We start from the raw sequence: 23,118 nt of genomic DNA, 5'->3' as shown, positions 1-23,118 counted from the left end.
CTGCTTTCCTGGTAAACATCAAATCTAATAGACTGGGTGATGGGGTATTTCCTGGGCTTGCCTAGAGTTAGGCAAGTCCTGTCTAAACCATTTAACTTCTCTTGTCACCATTCTGTGCTCACCACCCATTCCTGGTGCCTAATCTTGCTTCCTGGACCCTGTGATCCTAGCGGGTGGGGTGCCTGATTAGGGAAGAGCACTGGCCCATTTTAGGAAGGGACAGGCTGGCAGTCAGCTCTGTACAATTGCCCTGGGTGTGTCTGATTAGGAAGGACCATCCCCTAGAGACTGGGTGTCTCAGAGTGTGCTGACAAGTCCAGCGTCCAAGCCTGCAAAGAAGGTGCTAGAAGTCTCTCCAGTGCAGGTTCAAGGTCTGCCTGGAAACCTACCTGTGGGTCCTGGTACACTGGAGGGGCATCCACACATCTCCAGGATGGACTTGACTTTAGAAAGTGAAGACCCTACAGAAAGGCCACCCTCAGAGCCCATCTCCATCACTCCTCATCCTCAAACAACGTAGGGGTAAGTTCTGATACTCAGAGACTTTCAGGAAAGGTACCTTGTTCCTGCTTCATTGATTCATCCCTTCAACCACATCCTTCATCAGAAGCTGGTGCCCCAGGGCTCTCTGAGGCCGACACCCACACCTGCAGCATAAACTTCACACATGATGCCTGCCCCACCCAGAGAGAAGGCCCTGGGGAAAAAAGCTGCAGGGCGTGCTGGGGAAGCCCCTAGGCTCCAGCCACACTAGAATGCGGGAACAAAGTCTGTGTTGCAATCAGGCACCTGGGAGGAGGCCGGAATGCAAGGCTGGAGCTTGAGGCAGAGGAGGCAAAGGGCAGGGGGAGGTCTGTTGTGGAGAGGAATGGAACTGGCCTGGAATCAGGAAAATTTGAGGAGGGGGCTGGGAAAAGAGGAAGACCCAGTGGATGAAGGCAGGATGACGGGGAGAAGGTAAGGAGGGGATGGAAAGGGGATGGGGAGAGGTAACTGGGCTGGTGTAGAAACCTGGAGTTGGAGAGGTCAGAAGTCCATGCTCCTAGCAGGGAGAGTTAGTCATCAGCTTTAAAAACTGCCTAGTAAACAAGGCAGCTTCTACTTTGTTTGCCTCTGGGTCTCAGTGTGTCTGCCCCACCTGGCCTCAGAGACCAGGATCCCGCACCCCCAAACCCCAGCTTCTCAAAGGAGACAATTCCAGGGCAGGGTTCTCCCTAATGGCAGAGTGGAGCCTCCTGTCCCATCTAAGTTTCCCAGGGGTCAGGGGTCATGGCACACCCCATGCCTGGTGGTCTGCTGGGCACTCCCATACCCACTACCCACGTGACCCTCGCAACACCAAGAGGGATGTGTTTCCTATTTGGACAGAAAACCAAGGCTCACCGAAGGGAAATGATTTGCCCAGAATGCACCTGGGGCCTGCCTGCTGCATCATTTAGAAAGCCACATCAACCAATCTCTGCTCTTGGGACTAGACATGTAGGAGTGAAAGAGAGCTAGTCCCAGCTTTCAGGTTGCCTGCAGTATTTTAGAGGGAAACAGACAAATAGAGAGATTCAGCTAACGATCAAGAAAATACAAAGCAATAGGGGCAAGTGTGGTGGGGGGTGTGACTCTGGCTGCGGAAGGCAAGGAAGACCCTTGAAGAGGGGACCCGCCTGCCCAGCAGACACCCAGGCAAGGCCCATCACACAGAGAGAACTGTGAACACAAAAGCCCAGAGACTGGATGGAGCTTCCCTCCCAGGGCGCAAGTGGCCAACGTGTAGCTGAAGTTGAGGGTGTGAGTTTCTGAGTGGCTGGAGATGAGGGGTGGGTGGGGGGGCAGATAACTCCAGCCTCATGGGCCTTGGGAAAGAGGGAGTGGGAGGCTGCATGAAGGGACAGAGGAGGTTGCTAGTGGAGGCAGGGAGGCCAAGCAGGAGGCTGTTAAACAGGCGTCCACTTTAGAGATGATTGGGCCTAGAGTTGGGGAGAGAAGAGGATGGACTGGACCTGGGGTGTGAGGGAACAGAGAGATGGAGGATGTGGGCCTGAATCAGAGAGGCCAGGGAAGGAGCTGAAATAATGAGGGGGCAGATTTTGACCCTAAAACGCAAGTGTAGTACCCCTGACAGAGTCTTTGACTCTCTCTTTGTCTCTCATTAGCCAGGACAGTAGGGCACATAGTAGTTATACAATTAACTCACTCATATAATCAATGAATATTTATTGAGCATCTGCTATGTGCCTGGCTCTGTCCTACGCACCAGGGATACACCAATGAACATGGCAAAGTCCTTTGCCTTTTGGAACTCACACTATGGAAGGAGACAGGACGTATGTGTCGGTGTTAAAAGGGGAAGGGAAAAGAAAACAGAGGGGGGTTGTTTTAGATATGGTGGTCCTGGCAGGCTTCTCTGAGACCTCAAAGGAGTGAGGTGGTGAGTCTTGGATGTGAATATTTTGAAGAAGTACATTTCAGGCAGAGGAAGCAGCAAGTACAAAGGCCCAGGGGTGGGAGAGTGCTTGTTGATTGACCAGTAGTACAACTAGTGCTTGTGGGTCCGTTAATAGTACCTGTGCCCTTGCCTTGGAACTCTCTGTGAAGGACTTCTGGGTCTTTCTCATCAGACAAGAGTGGTCAGAGGGGTGAGTGGGGGCCACTTCCTCCCTTTATGCTATTCATCTTTCCCCAACGCTGGCTGGGCTAGATGGAGGGGTGGCGGAGGGACAGGTGTCTAGTCTGTCATGATGTCTGGAGAAAAAGGAGACAAAGTCAAGCTATAGGGTGAATTCTGTGCTGTCCCACCACTCACCCCCAGGCTGTTTCTGGTTTTAACCCCCCAGGGGTCCCATGCTGTCATGCCCCACCTCTGCCCCTCCCACACCTCCTTGGCACCGGGAACTCCCTGCCCCTCCTGACAATCATCTCCTGCTGAGTTAACTATCTGTCTCCTTATCTCACCAGGGGGGGCAGGGGCACTAAGAGAGCCCTATGGATGCTGCCACGCCTGCTCTGCCAGAGCCCTGGCACCACGCAGGAACCTGGGAGACTCCGGGATCCCGCAAGGCAGAGGGCCAGCCCACGGGACCGCAGTTGATGCCTGGTCCTCAGCACAAACTCCACCGAGATGCCGGCTGTGTTCCGGCTTCTTACGATCATAAAAAGATAGGAACTGGACTGTCACTTCCTCCTTATTATTCCTAAGTCATTTCTGCTTCTCCAGCGATCTTGCTGACAAGACATGTTGCTCTAAATCCCACTGATTCAAGACTTTCTATTCTTACCAAGAAAGCAAACAGGCAGCATATCCCTGACCACATGCCTGACCACACACGGAATCAGGAGGAACAAGGTGGGCACTAGGTTCAAGGATTGTACAGAGAGATCTGGCAGTGACAGTATCGGATGAACATCTAAGGGGGAAATGCAGACAACTGACTCTCCCTCTTTCTCATATAGCTCTTGGGGGAAAAATAGATGGCTTTGAGTGTCTTTGGGTAAAGTCAGCAGGGAGCTGCCTGCCTGACTGAATGTGCCAACCTTACCCTATTTAGCTAAGCAGAAAGGAGATCTTGCTTTACCTTAAACAGAAACGCCCTCCCTCTTTATCAACACATCCTTCGGAGGAGGGTCTTAGTTGGAATTTACACTTTTAGGGGTGGGGACTTTATGCGCTGCCTTCTGGAGAACTCAGGCCCTGTCAAAAGTTGAGGAAGATTAATGACTTTTGTTTTGTCCTATCTGCCCTTTTGATGGTCCCTGAGGAGGCCAGCAGGTTTGTACATCTCCTTTTGTGTGTCTGTATGTGTGGAGGGGGTGGGGCACTGAGGCAGGAAAGATTGCCCTAGAAGGTTCTCCTGCGTTCACACTCACCGAAGGCCTCGTAAGACCCCGGCCTGTCACAAATACCGTGGCTCAGAGACGTTAAACAAGCAGCCCAAGATCACACAGCCCAAGCTGGTGAAGGCTGGCGAGCCCAGGTGCATGCCTGCTCTGTCCGCTACGCTACCGCCTCCTCCAGACGCTTGAGAGGGCAAGCTGGGGCGGGAACCGAGTCCTCGGGCACTTGTCCCCTTCCACCCGCGCCGTCCCAGCCCTCGAGGAATCTGGGCCCCAGGCAAAGTCGTCCTCTGAAGTTCGGGGTGAAGGGAGTGACTCTGGGCCCCGAAGTCAGCCGAGTCAGCCCTACCCCAGGGGCCCGATCTTCCCAACTTGGACCCGGTGGAATCCCTCCCCTCTCAGACAGGGTCCTCCCACCCATCCTGCACCTCCCCTCCTCGTCCCCTCCCCTGGGGCTCCTCTCGGCGGCCCCCGCTGATTCAGCGTAAACCAAGCCTCTGAGGGCGGCGGCTGCCGGGCCAAACCAGCCCGCCCCCGGGTTAATTGCTCCGCTTCGCCCGCCCCTCCCTCTGCGCCCGCCCCCTGCCGCTCGGCTCCGCCCCCGAGGAGAGGTCCCGCTCCCGGAGCCGGCGGTCGCAGCCGACCCGCGCCAGGGAGCCAGGCGGGAGCGCGCGGCCGAGCCCCGGTGCAGCATGACTGCCATTGCCGTGCAGGTAGCCCCGAGCGGGGGTGAGGTGGCGGGGAGGGGCTCGCACGGATCCAGAGTTCCAGCCGCCGGCCTGGAGTGGGAGTGCCCCGCCGTGCCCGCCCCCGCGGCCGGCCCGCAGGGTTCCGGGAGGGTGGACTGGAAGCCACCCGGGGCACCCGCCCCGCAACGCTCTTCCCTACGCGCGGTCTCCTCGCGGCCCTGCAAGCACTCGAGGTCCCAGACTTCTTGAGGAGGATTGTACTGCTTCGCTTTTGGGTTCGCAATGTCCATCCATTAGGCTCACCAGAGGGGACCTTCCTTTTGAAAAAGGAGACACGTCTGGAGTGGAGGGTGGGCAAATTCTACTCGTAACGTGAGGCTTGCCTTATGTAACATGGGGATGCGTCTTTGAGGAAGCTAGAACTTCCTTGGACAGGGGCTGGATAGACCTTCTCCCCTGCCCCAAGCTGCGTTTCGGAGCAGGCAAGGGGGATGAACTCGCTGGGGCCGGGCCGGACACCTCGTAGAAAAGGCTATGGTGAGGGGAGGGGCCCTCGTCGCAAAGAATGGGTTTCTCCGTAGAGGGATGCAGGGTGTTTATGAGAACCTACCTATTCCTACCCCCTCTCCTCGGGCCTGAGGCTCTCCAAAGGGAAGCCGGGCCGGCGGGACCGCTGCGCTGCGGGCGAGCTTCCTTTACGCAGAGGCATCGCATCAGCTCACCTCCAGACTTCCGCCTGTCCGGCCTTGACCGTTGGAGAGGCTCGTTGATCTGACCCCCACAACACTGACTCCAGGTAGACGCTGCTTCGCCCATTTTATAGATGAGGTAACTGAGGCTCCAAGGGTGAACGAACCTGTCCATGGCGGCCGGCCAAGCCACAGAATCTAGAGTCAAAACCAGGACTTACTGGCTCCAAGTCCCATCTGCCCTTTCTGCCTTTCCCTAGGAGGAGAAACTTCACCCACATGTCACACCTTCCTCCCCAAAACCCCTCTTGGCCAGGGCACAGGGGTGGTGTGGACGACAGGATGCAGCAAGCCTCTTTGTTCTGGGGCATAATCTGGAGTCATGACCAGGCAGCCTCCTGGGACAGGCCCAGGGAAGAAGGGGACAGGCGGTGAGAAGGGTAGGACCGGGTGTGGTCTTCCCACTCAAGGAGCAGTTGAGGAGAGAGTCTTGCAAATAAGGATTAGGAGAGGTATGGGGAAGTAAATACTAAATTAGGAGGTGCAAAAACTGGGAAGGATTAACGGGTTGGGGAGGGCTTTGTGCCGGGCTAGGAAGAATGGTAGCAAGGGGAGCAGGAGAAGATAATGTAAAACCCTGGGGCTGTACTGGTGGTGTGGGGAGGCCGAAGCAGGGAGGGGATGGTGACGACATGCTGCCAGCCAGGGAGGGGGCTGTGCTTGCATAAATATAATTGCTGATGCTTAGGACCACTTAACTTCCTGCCTGGGACTGTTCTAAGCACCTGTGGGTGCTTATAACTCATTTCAGCTCCACCACAACCCAAAGAAGGTAGGTACTTGTTATCTAGAGGGGGTAAATAACTTGCCAGAGGTCAGAGAGCTAAAAAAGCAAGCTAGCTGGCTCCTGTAGCCGCCTGACCAGTGCCCTGGAGTCATGCAGGCAGGGGTGGGCCGGGCCTTGAGGGTGACGGGCTAAGGGTCTTTGGGAAGCTGTTGAAGAAATTTCCAGCTGCAGCTGCTGCTGAGGGCCTGGCCCAGGCCTGGGCCACTTGGGCAGTGAGGGAGGTTGGCAAATATGGCAGAGGTGTTGGGGAGGTGGGGAATGAGTAGTGAGCAGCCCAAAGTGTCTACTTAGGTACTGAAGGGAGCAGATGGGGTCCTGGGTTATCGAGGAAGATGAGACCTTGGAACTGGCCTCAGTGGCCTGGGCTCAAGTGACACTATTCTACAGGCCACTGGAAATCATTCAGGATTCCAGATGAAAAAGGCAAATGCTTGCATTTTTTCGGGGGAGGGGGTGTCAAGGCCCTAAGAGATTAAAGTGACTTGCCCAAGGTCACAGCTGGAGGCTGGCAGGTCAGGGGCAGAGCTAGACTGCCCTCCAGGGGGGATTTCAGACCCTGGACCACTGAAAACTTGCTGGCAGCCACGCTGTGTTTCAGTGGTGAGAAATAAAAATTCCAATGTGCCTTATTTTTGTTAGTAATATTAGGAATGGCTCTCCCGAATTGGGGACTGCTCACGTGCCAACCACCTTGATATACATGATCTCATTTAATCCTTGGGACTTTTATCCTTGGGACTTTTATTGGTGTCGGAGTTTAAATGATGCCCGACTTTGGGGTGGGTGGGGGAGATGACCTGGTATCAGCTGTCTTCTCTTTCTGATCCCAGTGTGATGTCTGAGGGCCTCGAGTTTAAAGTCCAGTATGTGCCCAGAACAGGTGGGGTAGGACAGCATGTGACTTTCCTCCAAACAGCGTGATGTCTAAGGTCAAAAGATCTCTGAGTGCTGTGTTCTTGTGACTTGTTGCCTGCACCTCCCTGGGGTTCTCCCTTCCTAGAATCTTATCAGCCTCTAGGGGTGTTAGAATCTCACCAGTTGCCTTCATGGCTCCTGTTTTCCTGTAGGGGTCACTAACTCCATTTCGTAGATGAGAAAACAAGGGCCAGAGAGGTTAAGAAACCAAGCGAAGACACAAGTTTCAAAGTTCCCTTGATTTGTTTCTTAGCAGTAGAGCCGTTTTTTCCTAATGAAATCCAGTACAGACTGAGATTCCCAGTGTCTCCAGCAGGTGAGGGGCATCGTTGTGGTTGAAGTGAGGGGCCCGGAGCTGGTCCCTTCCTCTCCTGCTTCAGCACCTGGAAGCCCTTCTGGAGCACAGTTTGAGAACCACAGCCCAGACTCCCCAGGGGGTTCTCTCTAAAGTACCCCCTGGTTGCCTCTGAGATCTCAGCTGGTCCTGAGCTGTCGTGCATCCCTCTGAACTCTCCAGGCCTTTCCTCATCGGTAATATTGAGCACTGTGCCTGGAAAGCCCCAGTCGTGTTTATTGGCTGCAGGCATCCCACCTCCTGCACATTAGACAGATGTCAGGGCAGCTGAACCAGGCTTTATTGTGATTTAGGTGAATGAACTTGGGCAGGTCACCTGACCTCTGACTATTTCCCTCCATGTACCACCCGTGGAGCTTCCTACTTTACCTGTCTCACTGGTTTAAGAGTAAAGGAGGACCCTAACTTAGGCAGAAGGGCTGAACACAAACTGGATCCTTATTCCCGGATCCCTGGGGCTGAAACTAGCGGCACTTCTGCTCACTTGGGCCAGTTAGCATGCAGCCCGAGGTTCCTGCCGGAGCTCTGGCCACAGGAGTCTCCCAGGAGCGCGGCTTTGCTCTCTGTCCCTCACTGCGAGGTGTGGCCCAGACCTGCTTCTGGAAGCCTCCATCTGCACATGGTACAGGGTTCACCCCAAGTCCCCTTTTCGTTTCCCAGAAGTGATTGTCACGGATGAGTTGTCTGTTTTGCTTACCTCCCAAACTGGGGTGTAACCCAGCTGCTTAAAGACACACACACACACACACACACCCGTTATTTATGACTGGGCAGGAGACTTGGATTAAAGGGAACTTCAGATGGAGGTGACAGTGGTTGCAAACTTGACTGTTCCTTTGTCTTATGGCACAGTGCCAGGTGCCGGGGACACAGCAGTGACAAAGGGAGGCCCTGCCCTCTTAGAGAGCACAGTCTCTGAGCGAGATAGACAATACGTAACTATGAATCAGACAGAATGGGTAACTTGTGGTCAGAACAGGAAGAAAATGCTCAGGGTGCCTGAGAATGCCTGGAGGGGGTCCATTTTGGGTTGGGTAAGCAGGAAGGACCTCTCCGAGGAGGTGATATTGAAGAATGAAGACAAGGAGGTAGCCCGGAGAAGAGCCTTTCAGGAGGGGCCGTGAGGTCTGAGGAAGAAAGTTCTAGGCTTGTCCTAGGCAGGGGAAGAGGGCCGCTGTGCCAGGGAGAATGCCCTGGGATGGCTTGTGGGCCGTTGCAAGTTTTCTTTTGCTTTTTTGCTTAAGGAGCATTTCTTTTGTTTCTGGGTTGGGGGTTGGGAATGGTGCCTGAGGGATATCCCAGGGCTGTGAGAAGGGACACTTCCTTGGATGGGTCCTGCTTGCAAGAGAGAGGAGAGGGTGCTGAAACCAGAGGTTGGAGGAGAGCCTCAGGGACTCCCCCACCCAGAAGCTGTTTGAACAGTAGTGGTTGGCAAGTTCTGGGTGTCGGGTACCAGCTGAGCGAGACTGAAAGGCAAAGTGCAAACGTCACTGAGGACTGAGGAAAACCAGGGAATAACACTCAAGCAAGCCTGGATCTTGGACGGGATGTACAACGTGCAGAAGCAGCTGGGGGTGGGGGGGGCGGTTAGGATAAAACTGGGCTTGGACTGGGGAAGACCTGGAGAGGGAAACTGTTTCACCTCTGGTTGATATGCTAACGTCCAGTGCCTTTTACCACCCTCACAGTCTTCCAGGAAGTGCTCTTGTTTTGCATACAAAGAAACCTAGGCTGGCTGCTAGTTCAAGGTCACCTCAGCCAGGCCAGACAGGTTTTCTGAGCTGAAATGGACAAGGACTTGCCGGTCAATAGAATTTGGATTTCTTACTCATTATAAAGTTCAGGGAACTCTTCCTGCTTGACGAATAACTGGACCGGCCGACATTGCTTATTATAGATCTTGAATAGAGGATGGATGTGGAACGGGTAGGCTGGGAGAAGGGTTCCCCAGAGAAGGTGGGTGAAAGGAGGAAGCTGTGATGAAGGCAGGCTTTCCAGTCTTCTTGGGAGACCAAAGCAAGAAACTGGGAAGCTGGAAGGTGTGTGCAGGGTCTTCCCTGAAGAGGTTGGAGGGGTGTGGCGGGGGACCACCCTGACATGCTGCCTCTGTGGTGTCTTCCAGGCTCAGAAGCTGCTGGCCCAGAGGAGGCCCCGCCGATCCTTCTTTGAATCCTTCATCCGGAACCTCATCATTTTATGTGCCGCCCTGGCTGTGGTCCTCTCCTCTGTCTCCATCTGTGATGGCCACTGGCTCCTGGCTGAGGATCGCCTCTTCGGGTTGTGGCACTTCTGCACAGCCTCCAACCAAACAGGGTCTCACTGCCTCCGAGACCTGAGTCAGGCTCACATGCCCGGGCTGGCCTGGGGTATGGTCCTGGCTCGCAGCCTGGCTGCCTTGGCTGTGGTGGTCGCCATTTTTGGCCTGGAGCTCCTCATGGTGTCCCAGGTGTGTGAGGACCTCCACTCACGGAGCAAGTGGGCCATAGGCTCCATCCTCTTCCTTGTCTCTTTCATCTTCTCTTTCGGGGGGCTCCTGATCTTCGTGATCCTTCTCAGGAACCAGGTCACGCTCATCGGCTTCACCCTGACGTTCTGGAGCCAGTTCACGGCCTCCTTCCTCTTCTTCCTGAACGCCATCAGTGGCCTTCACGTCAACAGCATCACCCACCCTTGGGTCCAGCCTATGAAATTTTAGGACATAGAGCTCTACAAGAAAGTGTGGGCAAGATGGGACTTTTCCAACATGTGACCTCTGGTGGGTAGGGGTGGGACAGTGACTTTGAGACTGCTGCCTCTTCACCTTTAGCCAGAAATGTCCCAGAGGCCTTTGCAGCTGGTCTGCAGGCCCCAGAGGCCAGGTGGGTGCCTCAGTGCCACCAAGTGTACCAGCTTAGCCAAGTTATTAGGATGCTGATTTTATAAGAAGAAACATATTTTAAAGCCTTTTCTTGAATCTTTTCCTGGGACGCGACTAGATTGGAAGCAGCTCAGTAACTGATGCTCAGAGTGGCTGCACAGCCAAGGCCAGTTCACACCTGTTTTATTGAGTCTGCTGGGATGTGGGCTGTAGATTCCCTGGGGCCTCCTGGGTTGCTAAGGGTGAATCATTTTTCCAGCAAAGGATGTCCAATCAGTGCCTAGGACTTTCTTCCACCAGCTTAAAGGGCCTTTGTGGAGTTTTCCTGCTCTAGCTTTGGTCATGCCAGCGAAGCAGAAGTCAGGATGTCCTGCATACAGTAGGTTTTCAAACCATTTGACTTCACTTGAGCCCCGCTCTTCAGGGGACCCCATAATCCCTGGATAATCCCAGCTTCCAGCAGCTAGCTGTCCCCTCTGGGGACTCTCCCTGTCAGAATCCTGCCTTAAGCCCTTCCAGGAGGGCGCACCTGACTTCTAACACGCTGTCCTCTCTGAAGTGATCGTGTGTGTCCATCTTGGGGAAGGATTAGACAGCCTCCGGGGACCATTTCTGATCCTGCAACACATTTCAAAGAGCACGTATCTAGAGCTGCTGGACTCCAGGGGGTAAAGGGGATAGGCCAGACCTCAGGTAATGATTAACAGCACCCTAGATGCAGGTGTCTGCAGGTGAAGGGGACCAGGAGCCAGTGGAGATTTCCACACAGATCAACATTTTTGTGCATCTAATTGCCCCCTTTCCAAACCCTTTTCTGCCCAGCAGGTGGGGTTTTTGCCCTTAGCCCATTTCATTCTGGCTGCTACTGTTTGCATGGGGTTTTGGGCCCCGCCCTCCCCTGCCAGGTCCCCTTTTTGGGTTGGACTGGGTGCCTGTACCTCTTAACGATTTTTTAAAACTTTGATTCCAAGATGCACAGTCAGTCCGTGGAGATCACTGAAGAAAGGTATTGTGGACCAAGCAAGGTTTTGGAGAGTAGAGCTTGTCAACTATACAGTCTGGGTTCTTAGCCCTGTAAAATGGGTACCTGGTCTTTTTCACCCCTCCAGGAGCCATCTACAAGATGCAAAGGGGGTGACCTTGTCTGCAGGGGTGAAATACAAAAGTGGGGAGCCAGGGCCATTTCTCCAGGGTCACCCAAAGCTAGGACCAGAGCTGGGCCCACCCAAGATGCCCTTTTTTCTGCTGGGGAGGGGTCGTCTCTGCTTCTGTCCAGAATGCTTTCCTCTGAGCACGTAGGCTTTGTTTTGTAAGAGTTCATATATTTAGTCCTCTTTAATCTTCACATGGTTGAGGGAGGAGGGGAGAGGAATGCTGATATTTGAGGAAACTGAGATCAAGAGAGTTCAGGGTGAGACTAAAATCCCCATGGGGCAGGGAGACAGGCCCCGTCCGTCCTTGCCCAGGAGCGGGGGAAGCACAGCCTTAGAACATTGGAATTTGAAACCAAAAGCCCTGGACCCAGCTGCCACTTTTTTGCTGACTAACTTGGGCAAGTCGCAAGGCCTTGGGGAACCAGCCTCCCTTCTGGCAAATGGGGTCCCACCCCATTTCCTGTTGTACCGGGGATAACTGATTGTTAACTTTTAAGAGCAGTGAGAACAGGTAGGTGTCTCATATCATGTTAGGGTGACAGAAAGGGGGCTGGGGTTCTGCGCGCCCCTGTGGACTTGATCTGATTAATTCAGCTGTTGTCTTGAAGGCTCTGGGGTAAGAGCTACTGGATGGGTGTGTTGCCGGGAGGGACAGGGAGGGTCCATCTAGGGCCAAGGGCCTCCCGTTTCTCATGTTTTCTGGGCTTCTCACCTTATCCGGCAAACGCCCAGGGAAGCCCCTTCCTCCAGGAAGGGGCAGGGGAGCACGAGGGAGCATCCTTCACCTTGTGTCTCAAGGGCAAAACGAGTGACAAATATACACCAAGTCTCATCCAAGCTACCATTTATTTCCCTGCCCCCTTCCGGGACCCCTGAACTACCAGAAACACAACAGAACCAAATTCCAGGCCCTCTTCGTGCCCCAGGGTGCCCCAAGTTCCTTCAGTTCTGAGGGGTTATCACCATTTCCCCTCCACCCCAAGGCCTGGCGGAGGGGTGTCAGTCACAGGAGAGATCACACACTGTCTGCCGGGAAGATGGACTGCCCTGCAGCAGTAGCCAGCCCTCTCAGGACCCATCCTGGCCTCTGTCGGTGGGTGGCTCTGCTCCAGCCTCAGATGACACTGGCCCTGCAGGTGCCCCGGCTCTGCTCCAAGGGGCTGGCCTTGGTGCCGTTGCTGAAGGAGGAGCTGAGGGCCACGGGGCACAGTGGGAACTCCCGGAGGTGCCACTGCTGCCACTTCTTCTGAACCTCCAGCTGCACCTGCCCCCAGAGACCAGCTTTCAGCCAGGGCAAGGACGACTCTGTGCCCAGGGTCCTGCCTCTTCCCCCTCGGGCCTCGGCGTGGGCCCTGCCCCTCCTGCCCAGCAGTCAAGGCTTCCCCTCTCCTGCAGACCACTCAGATTTACTGTTTGCAGCCTTACTGTCCAGTAGGTACTGAGGACCCCTCTCCCTTGGCGGCTTTCTCCTGCAATCTCAGTCCCCCTGTCCTGAAGAAGGGGCTTGTGATCGTTCCATGAACTCCAGATCATTACCTGCGACAACTAGCACGTCCGCATGAAGCCACCTAGCTCAGAACTTATCTGGGGCTCAGGGAGCTGCTCTGGGGATTTTCGTCACAATTCTCAGCTGAAGCAGCAAATCCTTCAAGGCTAGGCTTGACACTTGATTGTTGGCAAACATCAGGTTATTCTCATTCAAGTGGCAAACCAGATAGATGATCAATAGTCACAGGAAGGCTTGAGTGCAAGACTGCATTCAACTGATTCACAGCCCCTGTGTGCTAGGGACCTTGTGTCCTGACTGGATGCTCTGGGCAAGGGCAGAGACCTCAAGTGAAGTGTGCAGCCCCTTGGGAGTCACAGTCTGCAGAGGTCTCTCAGGATGGGGTGGCAGACATTTCATCTGAGTCACTCATTTTACAAATGGGAAGACTGAGGCTCAGAGCAGGGCCATGACCACGATCACCCCCTAAGCAAGCAGCAGAAGTTCAGGAGCCTGGGATCTGGCTGGGGTGCCTGCACTTTCCTCCATTTCCTGAGCTCACCCAATGATAAGAATCACCTGGAGCACTTGTTAAAAACATTCTGTCTTCAGCCCAGACCTATAGAATCCATTTTTGTGGATTTAGAAACTGGGGGTAGGACCAGCAATTGTTTTCACAAGTCCTCTGGGTGATTCTGTGGCTCCCATGAAGTGAGCTCAGACTCCCAGAAGGCAGGCTGCCCCCACCCACCACACCTGGTTCTCCACCACCCTCTCCAGGTAGGCTCCAGAACACTCACCTCTCCATTGAGGAAGCAGTAGAGGAAGGCCACCACCAGGCCCTGCGGAGGGAGCAGGGGATTAGTGCCAGCGCCCTGGCACCCAGCCTCATTCCTCCTGCCTCCCCTCCCCAAGTCCTTTAATCACCCACCCCAGGCTCACTTATCTCCACAGGTGTTCCAGAGCCTCCTCCGCCTCTCCTACCCCAGCGGGAATTGGGACTTCCTCTTCTGTCCACCCCCCACAGGGCCCCTGGCTGTGCTGGCATCCTCCATACAGACTGAGATCCTCAGGGTCCCTTTCATCTCTTGTCCCCAGTGTCCAGTGTCGGGCCCTGCACATAGGTGGTGTCAGTTACATTAAGCAGAGGCTGCTAACGTGGCCTGCGGGGCCCAGGCAAGTCATTGGAATTAGTAATAAGGTAGGCCACCTGTGAGAGGTAGGGAGTAGGGGCACCTGAAGCTTGTCTACCTCACCCGGAGCGGGTGGGACAGCCTCTGTGAGCCCCTGGGCCTAGATGGCTCATTTCCAAGATAAGCTGGGAACTGAGATGTTTAGTTATATTTTTAGTGGGGGAGGTTATTTTCTAATGGATGTGCTAGGGATTGAACCCAGAACCTTGTGCATGCTAAGCAGGCACTCTACCACTGAGCTATCCCCTCCCCTCAACTGAGATGTTTAAACTCAGACAGCTATTCAAATTGAAAATTACACATGTGAATGTATGGTCAGAACAAAGCTTGTGCACATGACCCGGCCAGCTAACAGTGGGGCATGACTCGAGCCTCTGGGCTACATCTGCTTTCTGTTCCTGGGCGTAGTTGGGGTCTGTGTCTGTCAGGACTCTCCCTCTGCAGCATCTGGAGCTCCTATTTTCCCAGTGGTCCCTCCGGGTCTTGGCGTGGAGCTCGGCCAGGCAGGGACTCCAGGCTGAGATGTGGGATTTGAGCCTGAGAGGCTTGCATGGAACTGTGAGCTATGAGCAGGGTCTCACGGTCCATATGCCCTGCTCACGTACTCAGGACCCTCCTTGGGACCCTCCTCCCCATCCTAACAGGCCTGTCTTCTCAGGGTTCTCCAGCTGGTGAGCACCTCTCTCCCACAGAGGCCTGGGTGCCACAGCCCGGACCTCAAGTGGCCCAACCTCCCCTCCATCCCCAATCCCACCAGGCCTGCCTGGGCTATGTGGACAGGACCCCAAAGAGCAATGAACCAGCCTGTCTATGGTGGGCTTCCACACACGACTGCTCAGGGGTCTGGCATTTTAACAAGGGTTAGAGATAAAACTAGAAGCATCTGCTCTAGAATTTCAGGCATGGATGACTGCCACGTAGAATGGGGACTATGGGAGGCTGGGTAGGAAAAGTTATTCAAGGCAGCAGTTTCCAAATTTTGCTGCACATCAGAGTGACCTAGGAGCTCTTGTCCAAATCCAAATGCCTAGGGCGGGAACATCAGTAAAAGATTCCCAGGTGGTTCAAACAGGCATCACCGGTTAAGAGCTGCTGTCAGCGGGTGTGAAAGGCAGACTTTGAAATAAACCAGAGCTGGATTTGGAGCGTAGCTTAGCTTGTGTAATTGTGGGCTTCTGGGTTCCAGGTGCTTCCTTTAATCCTTGCCAGAGCACTAGGAGGCAGGTAGAGAGGCTCCCCATCTCACAGGTGTGGGAACTGAGTCTCAGGTGCCATCTCACTGGGCCCAGGGCTGCCTGGGTCTCAAAGATCCAGAAACACATTTTCACTGTTCAGGTGACCAGGAGCCCTGAAGGAGGGCAAGTTAGATGTGCCCCAGGTGCATATAGGACAGGCCTCCCACAGCCAGCAAGTTTAAGAAATTCCACAGTTTTTATACAAACATTAAAAATGAAGCCTTTGAAGAATTTTAATGACATGGGGAAATGTTCATAATGGGCATGAGAGATGAAACAGAACAGGAAAGATAAAAAACCAGATGTCACAATACAAAACCACGTGTCACAATCTCAATTGTGTGTGTGTGTGTGTGTATGTGTTTATGTGTGTGTATGTATGTGTGTGTCTGTGTGTGTGTGTGTGTGTGTGTGTGTGTGATTGTGTGTGTATGTGTGTGTTCTTGGATAGAAAAGAGACCGGATTATGAGATTATGGATGGAATTTTTCTTTTTAACTTTTCCTTATTTTCTAAATTTTCTTCAATGAGCAAGTATTTCTACAATCAGGGGGAACTTATAAACTTGAGTTTTAAAAAATATATGACAGTGAGAATGGTATTGTGATTCTGTGTGTGTTCTTTAAGCCTTTGTCTTCTGGAAATACATACTAAAATATTACATGTGAAAGAAAACGATGGCTTGGATTTGCTTAAAATGCTGGGGGATGAGGGTGGGTGTACAGCTCAAGTGGAAGAGTGCATGCTTAGCATGCATGAGGTCCTGGGTTCAATCCCCAGGACCTCCATTAAAAAAAAATGGTGGGGGACGGGGTGGGTGGGGAGAGAGATTAAATAGGACAGGCCATGGATGGGTAATGTGGTACACAGGAATTTGTTATATTGTCCTCTTCACTTTTGTCTATGGAAGAAATTTTCCATAATACATCATTTAAAAATATATATTATATACAGTATAGGGGGAGGGTATAGCTCAATACAGAAAGCGTGCTTAGCATGCACAACGTCCTGAGTTCAAGCCTCAGTACCTCCATTTTAAAAAATAAATGAATAAATAAACCTAATTACCCCCCCAAAAATCCAAAAGTTAAAAACACATATAACATATGTATAAATATATAACAAAATGATGTTTGTGTATGAAAGAAAGTTCTTTTTTTCCAACTCTTAAAGATCCTTTTTTGGGGGTAAACATTTCTATGGAAACATTAGGAAAGTACTTTTGGTTTTCTCCTGACAAGCATTTCCCCAGAGAGAAGCAGAATGGCCTTGTGGGTAGTCCACAGCCCCAGCCACAGGCCCAGCTCCAGGGACAGGAAGTCCCCATCCATGTAGCAATGAGACCCGGGTCTCCATGTTCTCAGCGAGATCACTACCCACTTCTGTCCACCCGGTAAAGACCTTCCACCCGTCTGCTCCTGGCCTCCCCCACCTGCCAGGTGGGCCATGGTGAGCCCAGCCTCCCCGAACGTTTCAAGAGCAGCAGGTGTGAAAGCTTCCTGGCCCAGAGAAAAAGACCATGGATTATATAAGAGACTAGATGCTCTGGAGGTCTAGGGTGCTGGTGGGGGTCTCTGGGCAGAGAAGAGGTTCAGAGCAGGGCAGAAGGGACAGCCCTGGGGTGGGGTCTGAAGGTGTGGGTCAGGGCAAGACCTGATTCCATTCGGGAATGTGTTCCCAGTGATGTGTCCTCCCTGGAACCTCAGAGTGATGAGCCATCAATTCCGGCCACATCCATCCTGAACAGAACTCCAGGAATGATGGAGGCTCTGAGCCCCGACCCCAAGGCAAAGGCCTGCCAGCTAAGGAAGACTCTGCAAAACGATCAGTGTTGTTGAGGACAGGATCCCAGGAAAACCCACTGGGAGAAATTTCTCTCAGGCCCAAAGCCTAGGTTTTTCCTGGGAACTAGCTTGCTTTCATCTATGGATAGTGTACATCTGGAGACAGATTGTGTTTCTGTCTTTGCTTTGGCTACTAGGAAGCTCCAAACCAAATTTATGGCACACCTCTTCCACCTTCAAAGGACTTCATTAAATTTGCTTCTGTGTATGAACTCAATTTTGGCTTTATTTTATTTGCTGATACCTTATTTTTTTGTCCTTTGTATATTTTTCCTGAAGGCTACATCATATTATTTTTGGAAGGAGATGGTTATGAGTAAACAAGCAAATAACATTGTAATGCTTGGGATTCATGTTAAGAGTCGCTTCTGTCCAAACAGGTTTACTGTATTTTTTAACCTTACAACATCTTGCTGAATTGATAGGTAGGTGATTTCTCCCCTCCCTTTTATTCTCTTTTTATAAGTTGGTTTTTATTTTTAGTAAATTGTGTACGTAATTGGTTTCAAAGAGTCAAGTGTTTCTTGTCATTGAAACAAAAACACACACAAAAACTAGCCTCCTGACATCCCAGCCCCCATTTCCTGTTCCTCGGAGCCAACTACTTGGAACTCTTTTAACTGATTCTGAATAATATGCTGATGTGGCTACTTCCGGATTTTTCAGCTTGGGGCATTTTTATGGACTCCCCAGCATGATGATGAGGATATTATTCTTTCAAACAGCCTCCCTGCCCGCCCCCCACGCCCATCCATCCACAATGCTCATCTTTCTGTCTGACTTCTTGATGGTTCCGCCAAAGCCCTCGGCACTTACATTATCTTGACTCTGCAATTCTATTGAGAGGTGTGCGATGGCGTGTGCCAGGGTTACTGTTCCCTTTTCTCTTCCCTGGAGTTTGTCTCTCTCTCCTTAGTTGTACCGCCCACCCGCCACGTGACTGGTGGGGAACTTGGGTCCCACAGAGGGTCACACAGCAAGGGGAGTTCCTAACCCCTGCTTCTCTGGGGTCTCTGCCAAATGAAGTGTCCATCCGCCTTCCCCAAAGCCCCACCGGGTTCTTCTGGGAAGATCTGGCTTTTGGTCCCTACGTCCTCCATTTTTCTCTAAGGAGACAGCGAACGCCTCTTTTCACCTGAAAGTCACATCACAGTCCCCGAAGCTTACCTGGAATGAGCCAAGGGCCAATTCAAAAAACAGCTGGATCTCCATGGCGTCCTCTGGAGAGAAGGCGAAGATGATGTAGTGGATTCCAAAGAGTGGGATCAGCAGGAGGGTGGACTTGGCCAGTCGCCTGGGGACACAGAGTCTTGCTGTAGTCTCCTGCCGCCCCCCACGCCCACGGGCACACCGCATCTTGTCTGATTGCAGGAGGCTTTGCAGGAGTGTCCCCAGTGCTTTTGTTTGTTTTTACTTTTTATTTTGGAAAGTTTCCAACTCCTTCACCCATAGACAACACTTATCCACCCATAGCCAGTCCCAAAACTTTCTGATCACACACTCCATCTTAAAAAAAAAAAAAAAAAAAGACCCATACCCACATGAATAGCTTTATTTATTTATAAATTAAGTGCATGTATTACCACCCCTCTAAGTATAGCATGTTATTAGCCAGGCCAGCATCCTTATTTGTTTGATAGCAAAACCATGTATAAGGAGAAGCGCTTTGTTTTCTTCCCAGGTTAGGGTCGCCAAATTGAGCAAGTAAAGAGTACAGGATGCCCAGGTCAATTTGAATTTCAGATAAACAATGGATAATTCTTTTGGTGTAAGAATGAAAAAACTATTTGTTGTTTATCCAAAATTCAAATTGAACTGGGCATCCTGTATTTTATCTGGCAACCATATCTTGGATCCCAGTTCTACCCTACTCTGGAACCCAGTGCTCTAGAGACATCCTGGGGAAACTGTCACCAAATAATCCAGGCCTCTGCCAGATTCTCAAAACTCAGAATATCACAGAGAAAGCCCCTGTTGGACACTGATTTGTCTTTAATATTTGTTATGGGTTGAACTGTGCCTGCCCCCGACCCCAAATCCGTAAGTTGAAGCTCTAACACTCAATATCTTAGAATGTGACTGTTTTTGCAGGTTGGACTACAAAGAGGGGATTACGTTAAAATGAGGCCATTCGGGTGGGACCTTAGTCCACTTACTTATGGTATCCTCATAAGAGGAGACACAGGGGATGCAACATCCAGAGAAAAAGGTCACGTGAGGACCCAGCGAGAAGGTGACCAACCACAAGCCAAGGAGAGAGGCCTCCGGAGAAACCAAACCTGCCCACACCTTGATCTTGGACTTCCAGCCTCCAGAACGCTGAGTAAATAAATTTCTCTTGTTTAAACCAGCCAGTCTGTGGTCTTTTGTTATGGCAGCCTGAGCAGACTAATGCAGCACCTTTCTTGAACATCTTAAAGGTTTTAAAGTATTTTTAGATCACACATCTTGAAAATCTGCTGAAAGCTAAGGTCTCGTAAAAGCTGGAAAAGGCACATAGTCGACCCTTGGTATCCAAGGGGGATTGGTTCCAGAACCATCTACAGAGGCCAAAATTCTTGGATGCTCAAGTTGCTTATATAAAATGGGGTAGTATTTGCATATAATCTATGCACATTTCCCCATATACTTTAAATCATCTCTAGATTACTTATAATATCTCACTCAATGTAAATGTTTTGCTTTGGAATTTTCCAGAAATTTTTTTCAAATAATTTCAATCTGCAATCTGAGGTTGGTCAAATCCTCTGATGCAAAACCCACAGATAAGGAGGGCTACTGTACCTATTCAGATTGAATGTGGGTCCCTGAAGCCCATCCTCTGACCCCCTAGCCTTGTCCCAAGGGTACTATCTCTGCCGTCTGGGATCCTGCTTAGGTTTCTTTTCTCCCCACCCCCAGGGCAGTCTAAGGCATCACAAGGACCCATTTTCCTTCCGCCCATAACGTTGTAAACTTTCTGGGACTGGGTCTCAGTTTTTCCATTTCCTGCATGTCCAATGGTGTCTACCATCAGTTGGGTAAACAGAAGGTGCTCAGTAAATGCCGGCTGACTGACTGACTGAGTGTGCCTAGGTGTTTGCCCTCCACTTACTTATAATGGTTCACTTCATTTCCTCCTGTTTCTTGAGTTCTAAGTTTTCTCATCAGGATTCTTAGAATGTTTATAAAAAGGATGAAATTAATCTGTAAAACACAAGGCAGAGATGGGTTAAAGGTGATTTGCTTTCCTGGCACCTCTCCTGGTCCTGGCCTCTGGACCTGAGGGCAGAGACGGCACTGCAGATCACACCGGGGTGGCGCATCATTCCCCCCACCCCTCAACAGTCCTAGGGAAACACAGTCTTGGGGGCACAGCACATAGGGGGCACAGCACCGCCCCCACACCCCCATCCCTGGGCTGCAGGAGCCCTGAGGTCTGCCCCTCAGCTGCAGCATGAATTACTCACACTTGGAATGCATTGGAATCTTGTTAAAATGCAGGCCTGGAGTAGGCCTGAGATTCTGCATTTCTAGCAAGGCTCCCGGGAATGAATGCCGAAGGTGGTCCTTGGGATACACAAAGGCTTCACAGCAGAGGTTCTCAAAGTTTAAGGTGCAGTTTGCAGGGCTCCACTGCCAGAGATTACCATTTAGTCAATGCAAATAAGGATTTGCACTTTTAATAAGCTGCCAGGTGGTGCTGAAGCTGCTAGTTTAGGGGCCACACTTTGAGAACTGCTGCCTCAGACACTTAGAATCGCTTTGCAGCTCAATCACCAGCTCCAGGAAGCCTCCTTGATTGCTTCCTTTTCCTGGTTCATTGTAGTTAGGGATGCTGCTTCTTGTAAGAGCACTTGAAATGTTTGAAAGGGGCCAAAGGCAAGCATCTGTGTGTGTCCACTAATTGTCAATTAATCGTAACTCTTTTTTTAATTAAAAAAATTTTTTTAAATTTTTTTGCGGAGGAGGGAATTATTTATTTATTATTTATTTATTTATTAATTTTTTAAATGGAAGCACTGGACATTGAACCCAGGACCTTGTGCATAATCATAGCTTTCTAAAGGGCAGGAATAGAGTCCATTTCTTTTGGTGTCCCCTCCCCCAGCCCCAGTGCCCAATGCCGGGAACATTAGGAAGCTGCCCAGGTGGCTGCATCTCTCCTTCCCTCTCACCTACCAGCTCCAGAACCATTTTACAGAAGCAGGGACCCATGGAATATCAGTGGGCACCCTCACTGTTCACGTAAGTAGCCTGGACGCTTGCCAAAAGACACAGGATTAGGGACCTATCTAGGACCCCCGAGCCCATTGCCCCTGCTTTGGGAACATTGCTTCTCAGCTCACTGTTTGTGCATCTTGCTTTAAGCTGGCTGTGCATGGTGTAAACTAACAAGGGCTCCTTTATTTTATTTTTTGTCTTCAAGTTGTATTTAACTTAATAGGCAGCACTTGAAAGCCCAAGGGAAAATCTTTACTATCCCAAGAATTAGTCTTAAATAGTGGAATTCGAGGTCCTGTGACAGGCTGGTAGGGAGATATTTTGCATCAAGAGTGCCCGCCCAACATCCCTCAATCACGAGAGAAATCACAGTCTCGAGAAATCAGCCAGGACCCTGGGGCTGGTGGTTCCTCAGAGGGGGCTCTTCAGGGATGGGCTGTCAAAGTCCCAGAATTCCCTGCTCAGTCCCAGAACTGAGAGCGGAAACTGGTCAACTAAGTGAGGAAATAACCTCCTGTGGGAATATTACGCAGCCAGAGCACAGCAGTGGGTCAGATAATTTTAAATGACATAGGAAAGCTGACATTCATTGGCAGGTGAAAAAAACAAACAAACTAGGACACAAAACTATATTAAGCACCTTGAAAAAGTCTGTATGCTCAAAGGAAAAGACAAGAAGGAAAAGCACATGATCAAATGTGTTTCTATGGCTAAAAGTGTGGGTGATTTTATTCCCTTTTTAAAAATACATTTTATATTTTCCAATTCTTTTTACATGAATTATATTATTATTATTATTTTAGAAATGATAATATATTTTGATTTTATAGAAAAACAAGTACATTCTTAGTATAACATAATTAGTGATAAATAGAACCAATATTTTGTTCACCAGATTATCAACCTAAGAAAAAATGTTCTGACATTATTTAACTGTAACAAGTTGATGAAAAACAACTTTTGGTATTAAAATAGCAGATTTCAGTATACTGTTTTTAGCGTGTTAGAGTGTAGCAGGAAATGAAACTTTAACATCCTTTGTTATCCCTGAAATTTCAATTTAGTTAGATTGCAAAGCACTATGCTAAAGTTAGCATAACCAAAATTATAATCAAATTATTTATTTATTACCTTATAATGACTTAGGGTAGCAATGTCTTCAGGTAGCAAATATAAAGTCCTGTTGAAAATACTAGCTACTTTCTGTGCTTGTAGGAAACTGCATTATGACCACATCAGATACCGTATTTCTTAGAACCCCCTTCCCTCAGTGGTTCCAGGTTAGTATTTGCCAATGACTGGCCCTCACATTTGCTATGAAAAGCGGAAGGAAGGAGATGTGATTTTGCCCTCCTGAGCTAGCACATGGCCAAATGTGGCTGCTACTCGGATTCCTCTGCAATGTCCAGCTCTCCTATTGCAAGCTGAGACAGTGGGTAGGATTGTGTAAAAGTCTATTATTTTTAGGGAAAAAAAAGATGATGGGCATGGGATAGTCCCTCCCATCAGCTGACCCCAGGAGGTGACCCAGTGGAAGAGGAGGGGGCTGCTGCACTCTCCCTGCTCCTGTGAGCCTAGGAAGGGCGCTTTCTGTCAACTGGTCCCCGCAGCCTTGGCATCCCTCCCAGCCCGTGCACACTAGTTCTGGCCAAGGGGCCGATTCCATCCGTGAGACGACCCCAGTGTGCCCTCCATGATGCGTGTGTCTTCCTTCCTCTGTCCCCCTTATTCTTATCTAGACGCGCAGACTCGGCTACAGGTCTCTTGATCCTGACTGCAGAGCAGAATCACCTGGGAACTTAAAACCCCACAGAGTGCCCAGGCCCC

General features: G+C 51.0%; 2 protein-coding genes across 3 annotated transcripts in view; one reads left to right on the top strand and one right to left on the bottom strand.

The window, feature by feature from the left end:
- The first annotated feature begins 501 nt into the window (after positions 1 to 501).
- On the top strand, positions 502 to 10,735 carry TMEM37 (transmembrane protein 37). 2 transcript variants are annotated; one of them, XM_064484686.1, is made up of 2 exons: positions 502 to 522; positions 9,443 to 10,735. In XM_064484686.1, exon 2 carries the CDS (start codon positions 9,668 to 9,670, stop codon positions 10,013 to 10,015), a length of 348 nt encoding a protein of 115 aa, XP_064340756.1. In that variant the 5' UTR covers positions 502 to 522; positions 9,443 to 9,667; the 3' UTR covers positions 10,016 to 10,735. The 2 variants fall into 2 exon arrangements, with proteins under 2 accessions (XP_064340756.1, XP_031307132.1); XM_031451272.2 differs by lacking the exon at positions 502 to 522 and adding an exon at positions 4,443 to 4,538.
- A 1,423-nt stretch (positions 10,736 to 12,158) lies between these two features.
- Positions 12,159 to 23,118, bottom strand: part of SCTR (secretin receptor) — a 70,134-nt gene continuing 59,174 nt past the window's right edge. The window contains exons 10-13 of the mRNA XM_031451270.2: positions 20,183 to 20,274; positions 18,256 to 18,382; positions 13,618 to 13,659; positions 12,159 to 12,595 (exon numbers count right to left, since the gene is read on the bottom strand). Of these exons, the coding sequence (XP_031307130.1) occupies positions 12,446 to 12,595; positions 13,618 to 13,659; positions 18,256 to 18,382; positions 20,183 to 20,274 (411 nt within the window). The 3' untranslated portion in view covers positions 12,159 to 12,445. The remainder of the gene's footprint in view (positions 12,596 to 13,617; positions 13,660 to 18,255; positions 18,383 to 20,182; positions 20,275 to 23,118) is intronic.

This window comes from Camelus dromedarius, chromosome 4 (genome assembly GCF_036321535.1).
Source record: "Camelus dromedarius isolate mCamDro1 chromosome 4, mCamDro1.pat, whole genome shotgun sequence".
In the NCBI taxonomy this organism is placed as follows: Eukaryota; Metazoa; Chordata; class Mammalia; order Artiodactyla; family Camelidae; genus Camelus; species Camelus dromedarius.
This window is presented reverse-complemented; position numbering and strand designations above follow the sequence as displayed.

Bases quoted from the DNA above. Each gene is read 5' to 3' on its own strand.
- TMEM37 (XM_031451272.2), top strand. From the start codon at position 4,518: ATGACTGCCATTGCCGTGCAG. The intron at 4,539-9,442 runs GTAGCCCCGAGC...GGTGTCTTCCAG, and splicing joins TGACTGCCATTGCCGTGCAG to GCTCAGAAGCTGCTGGCCCA.